Here is a 12,470-nt window from a genome sequence, read left to right on the forward strand (position 1 = left end):
GGCTCAATAGAACGTTAAAGGGACATCATGTGACCAAAAATAACAACCAAAAATGAAGAGCTAAATATACAATAAGAAATGAGTTGAACAATATCAGAGTCACTTTTTACTTTCATATACTGCTGATATGTAAAATGGTTTGAGCATCTCTTTAGCAGTAAATTAGACCTGGAGGTGTTTCTACATTTGTACCTCTTGCACTGGAAGGGGCGGAGTTGATCATCTGCGATGGTGCAGAGTGGGTGGAGCTCAGGCTGGAGGAAGAGGGGCTTGCCTGGTTAACGAAGAAACATGGCAGATTCACGGACAATTTTACTGTTTACATTAGAACCAATTGATATCATTCAGTTGGTATTATATTTGTTTTTGAGTACCATATGTAATATAGTAACTAAGTTCTGCGGACTTCAAATTTTCTCGTGATTAATTATTATTAATAGACACTATTTCAAAGCAAAACTTAACCCATGATGGGCAATACCATAGTCCCAAGTATTTCCTCTAAAAAATGTATCTTAAGGACCATTGTGTTAAAAACATTTTAAAACTACAAAGCTTCAAGGTGCACATAAAAGGCAGCCCTCTGAAGTATTATTTAATCAGAATAGAAGTAACTAGAAAGGCCCTCTGGCTGTTGTACCCCAGTCAAGCAACAGATCTACACTAATATTCAATACCTGCATGCGGTAGATATCATCAGAGGTTTCCCCCACCAGCCCGTCAGTCAGGATGATGAGGTTCCCAGTCTCACTGGAGGTGTGTGAGGATAGGGACGAGGAGGAGTGTCGAATTGATCCCAGCAGGTTCAGTGGGCTTGACATTGAAAAAAAAACACATTCAACTGCATACCTGTGTAGCAAAAGTTATGGCAGACTGGACTACTAATGCCTTTCTGGGATCAAATGTGTTATGTATTGTGTTTCATATTGCAATCTGTGAAAGAGCACAGGAATTTGGTGTACTAACAAGAGCAATTGCATTATTGTCAAATAAATTCAAATACACCTCAGAATGGAACATTGACATGCAGTTTGGAGTGGGAAGACTCACCTGTGTCTATGGACCAGTTTGATGCTCTCGGGACTCAAAGGGCTGTGGGACACCAGAATGCTGCCCCGTGGTGTGCTCGCTCCTGAACAGGCTGGACTGATCTTCTCCAAGCCAGGGAGAGTCTGCAGGGAGACACAGAAACACTCTTGTTAGTATTACAGATTGGATTGCACTGAACTGTCCAGTGTTGCTTTATGATGGTATATTGGTTATGTATTTTACAAAAACTCACTCCTATAACTCACTACTATTAAAGGGCAATCAAGGTTAGTTAAACTGCTGCTCACAAGGTTCACATTGATATTACAATAAATAACTGCACTGCTTTTGACTACATAATAAACCTACTGGATCAGCACACGATCCCATCAACCCCAGCCAGAAATTCAAATCTAAAATAAGAATTGAAGACCAGATGTTTGTCATTTACGGATAACAACTCACATGGCAAAGGCTGCTTCTCATCATCTGGAACTGATCGATCAGCTTCTTGTGTAAGGGACGCATTTCTGGATGCACCAGTTTCTCATGCACTGCCAGCCCCACACCCAGGATATGCACCTATACAAACAGAACACTCATGGTCAATTCGTACATAAGCAGTTCTACTTTTCTATTAAATTGCTTCATTAGTTCCTGTTTTTCTTTTTTTTTTTTTTCTTATGGGCCATCTTCTTATAATTTGATGAGATTGCCTTAATCAGCAATGCATGAGAGCACGTTTGCAAGATTTCAACACTGACAGTGGTATAACACTTTTTTTACTTTTAAAATTCTAAAAAACATTTTAGTGAATTATTATAATACAGGGTGTTACATTCCTCCAGAATATAATAGGGTTTTAAAATTGTAGTTTTATGCTGGCACAGCAGGGGGAAATAGCATTCTACTTCACTAACGATGAAAGGGTAAAGAGAAGGAGATTGGAAAAACAATCAAAAATAATGACCTGCTCCTGCATGAGCTGTTTGAGTTGTGTGATTTTCTCTGCATCTTCAGGGTGACTGGTTATGTAGTCCTTATCGAAAAAAGCCTGAAATAGAAGATACAATCCTTTTATAAGGTCAGCAAAGTCAGTATGGCTATTTTTCTCCTTCAGGCTGTAGTAAACACATTGAAGTGATGTCCCTAATGTTTCTGTCGGAAAAGCCACAGGCTGATAAAATTATTATATTACAATTCTATGAAAAGGAAATCTGAAAGCAGTTTGGGGAACCAAATCAACATATTTAGCTAACTGTTGACCTTCATTTCAAGGCACAGGCATCTTTGCATTGGTTACATTCTAAGTCATCCCTGCCGACTAATGCCCTGCCACTCACACAACTGCTTTACAGTGACACCTACCATTCTTCTAACAGAAAGTTCAAGATTTTCAGAAAGTACTAAACCAAAGCTTGCTCTTTTAAATAATATTCCGTAGCGAATAAACAAAACAAAAAAACCCCAGAAAAACAGGACAGCTCTGCAGAGCTTTCCTTTAAATGTGTCTTCAGCGCCAATAGCCTGTCCTTGCCCTGGTATTACCTCTTGGTAGCGGGCAATGCCTCCGTTGACAGCTGCATCAATCATCCCGTTCAGGCACATGCTGAGTAGGTTGATGTTTCCGTGCAGCTGCTTGTGCTGGTATTGGCAGATCAGGGTCCGCAGCTCGTGGTTCTTATTCTCCACAACATAGATGCCGTTCTCCAAAGGGCTCACCTCCACCTGTAACAAGAGGCCGTAATAATACCTTTTTTTTCTTCTTTCATTTTATTTTAAAATATTTAGGGCAGAATTTCGATCATTTAAGTTATGTTTTGACAAGAGATCATTATATGTTCAATCCACTTACCACTTCTCTCTTTTCCACTTCAAACCAGCGGGAGATGCCAGGTAGCGGGCGGGTCAGGATAAGGGTAGTTCTCTCAATCCAGAGACTCTGAAAACAACAGATTTCATTTTATAAACTGACACTAACCCAATATAGGACTATAATATCCTTTATAGCTGTGTTCTTTTTGACATTAGACGGCATACATTTTAGACATTAAAGAAAAATGGCCCGTTAATTGTGTAAATCAATATAAAAGTGTAAGTTGCCTGACCTTAAACTCATTGTCCCTGTCCTTAGGTCCCTTGTGGAAAGGTCGGTCGTAGCGAAACCTGTGGACGTTGTTGATGCGGTAGAAGCTCTTGATGCGTTCGGGGACCCGGTCCATCTGCAGCACGTCTGCATTCTCTGGGATCGGGGTGACTGCGTAGATCTGCAGATCTGTATCTCACTGTCAAGGAAGCAAAGACACCAAACGTGCTGCACCACAGCGGTGATCAGGACAGCCTGCCAGACGCAAACCAAGGACCTGCTTTTCAAAATTTACTAAGTGATCCAGTGTGTATCTTGTGGAAATAATGATGTACAAAAATTCTACATTTAAAATCTGAGTCATCACTTGCACTTCAGTTTCCTAGTACCTTGTCTGACTTCTTCAGGTCATGTAGGAAAATGTACCTTTCTCTTTATCTATTTTAATTTGCAAGTTTGTTCTGCACTCTAGGCTCAAAACTTGTATGACCTTCAATATAAATCTGTAGCTGTATGAAGCCGCAAACTCCCCCAAAAATGAGAAACTAGCATGACCAATGCCAGGTAAAATGTTTGAACTGAAGGAATTGAACACATGGAGCAATTATAACCCATTCCTAAATCAGTAATCCCCTGTAGGCAAATGACACTATTTGGCGAGGACCCTCAGTGTTGCGCAGTGAAGGATACATTGTGCATCACACTGCAGGATGGTCTCATCAGGTTGGTTGGGATGCTGCATGGCAATGGCTTGTGGGAACTCTCCCAACATTCTCTGCTGAAAGGCTTCCAGCCTTTCATAGTCATGGCCCCTGCAGACAAACTCCTTGTTCTGCAGTGAGGAAATGGAGAGACTGCAGTTAACCCAGTCTGACATTGAGTGGATGAGCTGACAAACACAGGAATAGGCACTATTCTGCCAAACTGAAATAACTCACAAAAAGCTTAACCTATTCCTCTTAGGATGCAGCCATTTATGGAAAAATAGCAGTTTAACATACCAGATCTATTCTTGCCTGTTCTTAGCAGTAGAGCTAATCATTCATTTAGTATTCTAAGCAACCTTGACTGTTTGCAGCTTGTGCTGAGAGTCTGGCTCTAAGTAATTTCTAAAAACACTTTGCATTGCTAAAAATGTAAAACATGAAGAAAATATGAACTATTATATTAAAGCTGTAATTCTGGGCTCCCGAGTAGCGCAACCGGTAAAGGCGCTGCGCATGGAGTGCGGGATGCGCCCTATAGCGCTGCCGACCGTGGAAGGGACGGCACACAATTGGCCGGTCGCCACCCGGTGGGGGAGGGCTTAGGTCGGCCAGGGTGTCCTTGGCTCACCATGCACCAGCAACTCTTGTAGACTGGCCAGGCACCTGCGGGCTTGCCTGTAAGCTACCCAGAGCTAGCTCTGGGCTGGCTGCATGGCTGGCCTGCAGAATGAAAAAATGTGGTCAGCTGATGGCACACGCTTCGGAGGACAGTATGTGTTCGTCTTCACCGCTCCCAAGTCAGTGCAGGGGTGGTAGTGGTGGGCTGAGCCTAAATACAATTGGGCAATTCAAATTGGGAGAAAAATGGAGTAAAAATAATTGGCGACTACTAAATTAAAAAACCAAAAAAGCTGTAATTCCATCAAAGGGAGTCGATTAAGATGAGAACATTTATCACTTGTTCATTGGCCCACGTAATGCGGTGAGTTCTATGACTGCCTTTCAGTTTGATAGATTTAAATGGATCTCAAAACAGTTGAGACATGCCTTAAAAATATAAGCACTGGTCTCACCCTCAGGAAGAACGGAAATTTCCTGCCGTAAAAGCCGACCCTGAAAAACTCGGGTTCAAGACGCTGCTGTTCCATGATGTTGTCATAATACGCTGCCTCCATTTTCTGTACATTTGAATGGGGAATTACAGAAGCAATATCTCATTAACTACAGAATTATACAATTAGCATTAATATTATTGTACACCCCCTCCTGGGAGTGAGAGGGCACGTAATCTGGATGACATGTAAATTACTGGTGCTTTAACAACTCTATAATAGTACACTATAGGCTCAACATGATTGGAATTTATGGCTTATGAAATTGCCTGTAATTTATGAAAATTGCACAACCTAGATACATTTTCGGTGCCTATGATGAGACTACCAGCTCATTTGGTTCCTTTTCACCTACCCGAATCCAGCTGAGACTCTGATAGTCATACAAAGCTTCGTACTGGCTGGCAAGCTCCCGGCAAAGGGGGATCCCATATTCCCAACACTGAGAGGAACAAGTGTGACACAGACGGGGAAAGGTAAGCCAGTATTACTGTACTCAGATACATGTCTCAGCTCTATCATTTTTAACATCATTCTCATCCATGTAAGCTGTACTAAAGGAGACAGTAGGCAAGATTGTTATTCACTCACCCTACAATATCTTTTTATGTCATTTGAGTGTTCAGGTTACCTACTTTGAGAATCTTATTTTGTGACTGAGACCTAAAAGAACCCGAAGACCTGCAGCTGTTTCTAGAAGGGGAAAGGCAAGAACTGATTCCTTTATCACATAAAATCCAGATCTCCCTCCGTTGTGATTCCGTGCTTCAGCAATTCTAGCAGCTTCAGCTGATAAATCTGTTAACAAATTGATTGCTTTCTCTTAAATTCCATTTTCTGTTTTTTTTTTTTTTTTCTATCAGGCTGTTCATGTCTCACACAACTGGCGTATGACATTTCTAATTTCTCGCTCTTCAACGGAACAGTTTTCTTGGTTGAAAGATAAGCTGATGAAAGACATATTATCCAATCTTTTCTATTGCACTGATTGCCTTTCATGCTTCTCTTATCTGTTTTTTAAATGACAAAAAAGTACAAAAAAACTTAGAAAAGCCCAGATCCCAAGTTTGCATTTTAAATGATAAATGGAAATTCGTTTCTGCTGCTTTTGCATGCAGCTTGAAAAAGAAATGCTACATTTTTTTTAAATAATTTATGCTGAAGTACATTTTAGTGCTAATGGCTTCTATGTGATGAGCGCTACTTAACATATCTTATTATGCCTTTGAAATCTGGGTGTGTTTTAGTAGGGTCCAGACAGCTAGTACATGTAGCAGAGAAGTTTTTAGAACACATGTTATAATGGAGTGAAAATGGTTTGTTTGTAAGGGCTGCACTTTTTTTGATTTTGCATGCATCTGCGTCTAATTTATTATTACATTTTCGGTGACTTGGTTCTGAATGGTTGTCTCACCTAGTATCACTTTTAGATCTTCCAGTCCAGATCGTATTATTAAATAAAATCTAGCAGGATGAGAAACTTGTTGTTTCAAGGCACTGGACTGTAAAATACGTGAGCAAGTCCAGCTGCTCTAACCAGTCTATCAAGAAGTCTTTACTTATCACATTCAGAGATGGTTCATTACATCCCGTTTTGCTATGCCAGCTGGTACTGTACCTTGCCCTTGTTGAAGTAGTGGATGACTTTGCGGCACAGGCCCTCCTTGCGCTGCCACTCACTTTGGGTCGGGTAGTGCAGAAACTCCCTGAGTGGCCTGTCCTCCCAGTGCAGCAGCTCCCAGTACAACAGCAGAGTGAACGCAGCCTCTGTACAACATACCACGGGGAAGAGAGCATGTATTGTGTATGGCCCTTTTACTCTAGACTGTCAGCATTAAGTAGCTTTGACAGCAATGCCACTTCACCACAGAAGTAGACTCTACCTTGTGGTATATGCAAGCTACCACATATGACTTCTACCGTATTGTCTACTCTTTTACCTGTGTAATTTTCGGCCTGCAGGTGCATGTCACAAAGCTTATGGATGTAGCGGATGTACATCTCCTCCTTGTTGATTTCTGATTTATAAAAGTTCTGAAAGCAAATATACAGGAACTTAACACAAACTGATTCACACAGCTCTGGATGAAGTCCAGTTGAGCACCTTGTGCAGGCAAGACAGAATTCCAGAATTCAAAGCTATTAAACTCCTTACCAGCAGATTGACGGTACACCCAATCTTCTTATTCTCCGTCTCGTCTCCTTTCATACAGTCTCTGTTAAATATCACAGATTTTAAAAAGTGGTTGATATTGTCTTACTTTCAATATGTGTTACTGCATGTTAATGTCAAATGTTTTTAAAGCTAACCCTCTTAAAAAGGAACATATTTAATAATCTTTAGCTTTACCTTCTTTCTTAAAGGAATTAAACTAGAAATACATTTTGTTATATAAAGAATACCTGTTAATCTATCATTAAGAGAATTAATCTTTTTAGAAAAAAAGTGGTTAGACTATTTCTTCGTAGTTTTTCTCCCAGAGTCAGTGGAGGTGACATTACAATGTGCAGGTGTGACTGATTGCTTGCGGATTGCTGGGTTTATAGGGAGCTTAAAGTCCATAACTTTATCACTATGTGTGATTTTAAGTGCTACTGTGTATGAAGAAGCAAGACTTAGCAAGGTAAAATTCAGGAGAAACTCTCTAAAATATGAAGAACCCTAACCAGAAGGAATCAGGAGTCTCAAAGAATTTAGTAATGGAGGTAAGCACTTTTAAATTCTGTCTGGTCTCTCCAAAAAAATTCCAAGTTGACATGGAGTTTTGTTTATATTATTTGAAAGCCGGTAAAAAAAATCAGTTTTTTAATGTCAAGCTACCATGGTTGTATCCTTTCTGTTTATCTTATTTACAGTGATGTAAAAAAATAAATAAATAGGACTCACTGTAGGTGTGCCCATTGACAGGGACTTCCTAACGTGTGGGCCTGGAATTTTCTTTAATTGTGATTGGGTGTAACTCGTGAGTCAAAGGAACTCCAATGCATTTCAGCAGAGGTTTCATTACATTGAACCACTAGCAACTATTGTTTGAAAAGGAGTATTTTTTTAATATTTTTTTGTTGGAGTTTCCAATTCGTTTACCCACCTGTAGTCAAGGAGACGCTCCATGAGCCTTGTTACCGAGGTGACAAAAGAGACGCCGGTTTCCCGCCAGGTTTCTTGTTCGATTTTCTCCAGCAGACTGTTAAAGTCATAAAAGAAATAAATGAATAGAAATAATCAGACTCCAGGCTGCAAACCACCAGAGTTCTGCTCAGACTCAAAACAGGCTGACAGAGTGGCATTTTCTTACCTAGGATAGGGCCCAAAGAGCTGGGTTCTACTCCACGCAGCAGAAAGCAGAGCAAAGACAGAAGTTATCAAAGCAGAAGCAGGAAACAACTAAAACCATCCTTACACACTGATGACACATACAGGAAATGAAACACCACCTTACTTTGCATTAGTAGGCTCAACATGCCGTCAGATGTGTGATGTGAATGTGATGGGTTAATCCAAGCTACAATTAGATTTTTCTCTCCATGAAATGTGCGTTAATCTTACTTATATATATATATATATATATATATATATATATATATATATATATATATATATATATATATGAAACACTGCATTAAAACAGCATACAGTTCTTCTAAAGACTGCCCAGACTGGAGGGTATTATATTTACAGCAGACTGAAGAGCTCTCGGTAGTTCTCATCTCCCTTTCCCTCCGACACAAGGCTGTCCAGTTTATCAATTAACTCTGCCTCCACCTGAAATTATGAAAAAACACAGAAAACAGTTTCTGAAATATAGAGGGTTTGTTGAAACAAATGCAACCATTGTTTTTCATTGATGCCCCCATTGCTGGGGTACTTTTCAGTTACTGACAACAGGGTTTATATAGAAGATATGGTGTGGGTTCATTTCAACACGCTACTCACTTGTTTAAAGTTGCCATTCTTCCTCTGCTCCCAGTCCATCATGTCATGAAAGATGGGGATCATGATGCTTCGCACTTCGGTCTGCGGCACCAGCGTCACCCCCAGGAATGGGCCGATCATCCCGGGAATGAAGTGGATTTTATTTTCCCCTGCTAGGACAAATAAAGATACCTGTTTAATAATTTGAGGGTTTTTGTTATTTACATTAAACTACCAAGAATGTAAATATCTTACAAAGATGCAAAATAAGCCTTGCATTTACAGTGTATGTCTTCACTCAGATACAATTAACAATGCATTGGATTGTGAGATCACTTCAATTGGAGTGGGTCTAGAAAGTGGCCAGTGAGTGTACAATATCAACGTTTTGACAACATGATCCAAACTAATTCTTAGAACTAATGCATTCAATTTATGATGCCAATATTCTCCAAAATCTGAAAATGGGACTGTTGCAGCTTTTTAAGTGAGCTTATATGCTGGAACAAGCAGATAGGACATTTTTTTTTTTTTAAAACTGTCTTACCAAGGTTCTGCCACATGCTGAAGAGTTCATAAGCCATCATCACTCGCATGTCTCCATACCTGGCAGGGGAGGCATAAAAACAGATAAACGGGGCCTCAGCATTTTTACTGTTTTTCATGAAAACTATATTGTACACTATAGTTCTTTCAAAAAACTAAAGGCACTAGACTAAAATACTTTATTTTATTTATACAGTTATACAAAAAAAAAAGAACTCCGCCATTCCTAAAACAGGTAGATTCTAAGAGGAGTAGAATGTCAGTTACTGCCCACACTTTGCTGTTTCATACTACAGCTCTCAATCATAATTACACTTTCTGCATCTTGTATTTGACTTTACTCTTAAAGGTTACCACTCAGTTTTTTGTTTCTCACCATTCTCTTATTTGAAATCATCCTTATCCATTTATTGTACTCACTACTTCCTCTTATAACCAAATATTTGCAAGTTTAGCTGCTCTTAGTCGTAATCACTCAAACGTAATTATTTACTGTACTCTATAATTGCTATTATCTGTAATACGATACTTTGTAATGTGATACTTTGTGACAACAGTAAGTCGTCTACTAATTAATAAATAAATAATACTAATAGTAATAATAATTACAATTTCTAACACAGATTTGATAAAATGTATTGTTAGGAGATTAATTGTTAAACCTTTTGTTTTGGCCCTTGAGCTGGTTATTTTTGTTTCTGATTACTGTGTTTGTGACTTGTTTTTGTTAAACCTTTTATTTTGCTCTGTGAGCAGTGTTTTGTTCAACTTTTTGATTTGTTTTTGTTGATTAAACTGCACAGCCGTGCTTATACTGCAGCTTCCTTGTCTCTGAGTCTCCTTGCCTGCTGATACCACCTGGGCCCGCAACACTATCCTGTCACACTGTTGCACTGCATTCATTAGTCAACACTAGAGCCCCAGAGGGTTACTTCCTGTATCAGCCATTAACACACTGCCATTAACTCCTGGCCTGCACTCTGAACGTATAAACCAGCCAGCTAATGTAGTGAACAACAGTGTACTGTAATATAAACTGGCAGCCTATTTTAAGCTTTGTGTTATATAACCCATACAATCACAGGGCTCAAAGCTGCAGGCTGTTACTCCATACAGAACAAATGCCCATGGGACTTGTACTCCCTCCTTGGGAAGACTCTTCCATTCATTTTAATTGTGTTTGCTTGGATCTTTGACAAATGGATACTCTGATTCAAGCCATTTCTTTTTTTATATCACCCTTTAGTAATTGTGTTTCTTGGACAGTTTTATATATTTCTATTATTTATAATCCTGTTATATTTTTATAAATGTTTAATGGAAAGTGTCTGATGTCATTGGCCTTGACCTAGTTGGTCTGTGACAGTGTCAATTCCAGATTACATTTTTAAAAAAGCACCTTAACTTGCAGTTCCTTCCTAATACCTTAGCGACTTAAGACTGGACAAGGAATGCAAAAGTATTTTTTAAAACTCAATAGTTAACTAAAGGTAACTTGTGACCCCTTGCTTCCTCATAATAAATGATGATTCAAATATGCTGTCAATGTCTTGATGAATAGAAGAAGTTCTCAGAATGAAACGAGGCCCAACATGTTAATGAGCGATGGGCCTTTATTTCTTATCAAAAAATGAACTATGCAACAAACAGCCTTACTTATCCAGGATCTTCTTCCTCTTAGAAGGAGTTAGGGTCTCCAGCTGCAGGCTGGGCTGGTTAATGTACAGAACGGCCAGGCTGAAGTAGGAATTCCACACCTGTGGTCAGCAATGATAGAACATCAGCAGCAGACAAAAAGCATCCTGACCACTTTCAGGAGACCCAGCTGTAAGGTTATTCCCTTAAAACCTCCAGGTTTGTTTACTGAGGGGATGTTATCGATGTTAAAGGCAATCATAAAGACAACACGGGTTGTTTAATAACATGGTGCAGTATGTTATTTGGGGTGATTCAATGGTTTCCCCAGGGCATTGTTCAAGACATTTATCCTTGTTTAATGAAAGCCAAAAGCAACTTTTGATCTTTTTAGATAGCCCCCACCCCCCACCATCACCCCCTCCCCAGCACAAACATCCTTCAGCCCCAGTTTAATTTTCTCCACCATGTCAACTGCTGCTTGTCACCCTGACCCTTAAGCAAGGCAAGCCCAGTGTTACACAAAGTAAAACAACTACTTAGGTGTTATTCAGGATGATCCTCACCTGATTTTGCATCATATTTCTAAAATAAGTGGTGATCTGTTTGATAAATCTACTGTACATATATCTGTTCAACAAGGATTTACGGGGCTCAACATAAGGGTGTGGCACTGTAGCTTCTCCTTTCAGAGATTTTTCTTTAAAATAATGAGATCAAAGAAAGTTGTGTTCCCTTATATGGTATGCCACAATTGCATCTTTACCAGATTTCAACATGCCTATTGGTTCTGTTATCAACAGTTGGATACTTCTCGCTAAGCAGAATCAGGAATGCATTGCTAGGGTTGCTAAATGTGTGTAACACCAAATCTATCGAAGTGGGAGGAGAGACCGTGGTGACGAGGTACCACAGACATCAAGAAACAGCAAAGGGTAAAAATGTAGAGAGTGTACCCAAGATTTTATTTTTCATATAAAACAGGTAAACAAAATATTTGGAAACCTTACCCACCTTGAAATCAAAGTCTGCTTCTGTGAAGTTCTTGTGGAGGGCTGGGGATAGGTACTGGGCAGTAGTGACAATGACGCTGGAACAGTGAAAATCAACAAACACAAAGAGTGAGGGAGCAGACAAAATCTGTATTTGTGCCTTTCTGTATTGCTAATTGAGGCATGCAAGCCATTTCAAATCATATTATTAAGTTGAATGACTTACAAAAGTTGAGCAACTCCTGTACATTTAATTTTGTTATTGTGGAGTTTTTTCTCTCATGAAATAATCAACAGTAGCCTTGAGCCTGTAAGGTTATATTTCTCCCTGAATAAATAAAGTGCTATAGATTGAAACTGAAATATATAATTAGGTGCCCCTGTGGGATAACGAGGTCTGTGTTCCCGTTGCAGAACAACGGAACACAAAAGTAGCATTCCAAGGAAAGA

The 12,470-nt window shown here is 39.5% G+C and overlaps 1 protein-coding gene across 7 annotated transcripts in view; it reads right to left on the minus strand.

The window, feature by feature from the left end:
- LOC121298236 (dedicator of cytokinesis protein 3-like) overlaps positions 1–12,470 on the minus strand; it is a 189,508-nt gene that overhangs the window by 4,339 nt on the left and 172,699 nt on the right. For 3 of the 7 annotated variants that reach the window (XM_041225226.1, XM_041225231.1, XM_041225228.1), the window contains 21 exons: positions 12,043–12,118; positions 11,050–11,150; positions 9,395–9,453; positions 8,869–9,020; positions 8,612–8,697; positions 8,231–8,257; positions 8,024–8,119; positions 7,090–7,150; positions 6,875–6,968; positions 6,553–6,701; positions 5,290–5,376; positions 4,896–5,000; positions 3,806–3,947; positions 3,138–3,304; positions 2,885–2,971; positions 2,578–2,757; positions 2,000–2,083; positions 1,495–1,611; positions 1,051–1,172; positions 678–813; positions 193–274 (listed from right to left, as the gene is read on the minus strand). In XM_041225226.1, the coding sequence (XP_041081160.1) occupies positions 193–274; positions 678–813; positions 1,051–1,172; positions 1,495–1,611; positions 2,000–2,083; positions 2,578–2,757; positions 2,885–2,971; positions 3,138–3,304; positions 3,806–3,947; positions 4,896–5,000; positions 5,290–5,376; positions 6,553–6,701; positions 6,875–6,968; positions 7,090–7,150; positions 8,024–8,119; positions 8,231–8,257; positions 8,612–8,697; positions 8,869–9,020; positions 9,395–9,453; positions 11,050–11,150; positions 12,043–12,118 (2,210 nt within the window). The remainder of the gene's footprint in view (positions 1–192; positions 275–677; positions 814–1,050; positions 1,173–1,494; positions 1,612–1,999; positions 2,084–2,577; positions 2,758–2,884; positions 2,972–3,137; positions 3,305–3,805; positions 3,948–4,895; positions 5,001–5,289; positions 5,377–6,552; positions 6,702–6,874; positions 6,969–7,089; positions 7,151–8,023; positions 8,120–8,230; positions 8,258–8,611; positions 8,698–8,868; positions 9,021–9,394; positions 9,454–11,049; positions 11,151–12,042; positions 12,119–12,470) is intronic. The other 4 variants (XM_041225232.1, XM_041225227.1, XM_041225230.1 and 1 more) reach the window with 3 other exon arrangements.

The sequence above is a fragment of the Polyodon spathula genome, chromosome 23 (genome assembly GCF_017654505.1).
Source record: "Polyodon spathula isolate WHYD16114869_AA chromosome 23, ASM1765450v1, whole genome shotgun sequence".
Classification (NCBI taxonomy): domain Eukaryota; kingdom Metazoa; phylum Chordata; class Actinopteri; order Acipenseriformes; family Polyodontidae; genus Polyodon; species Polyodon spathula.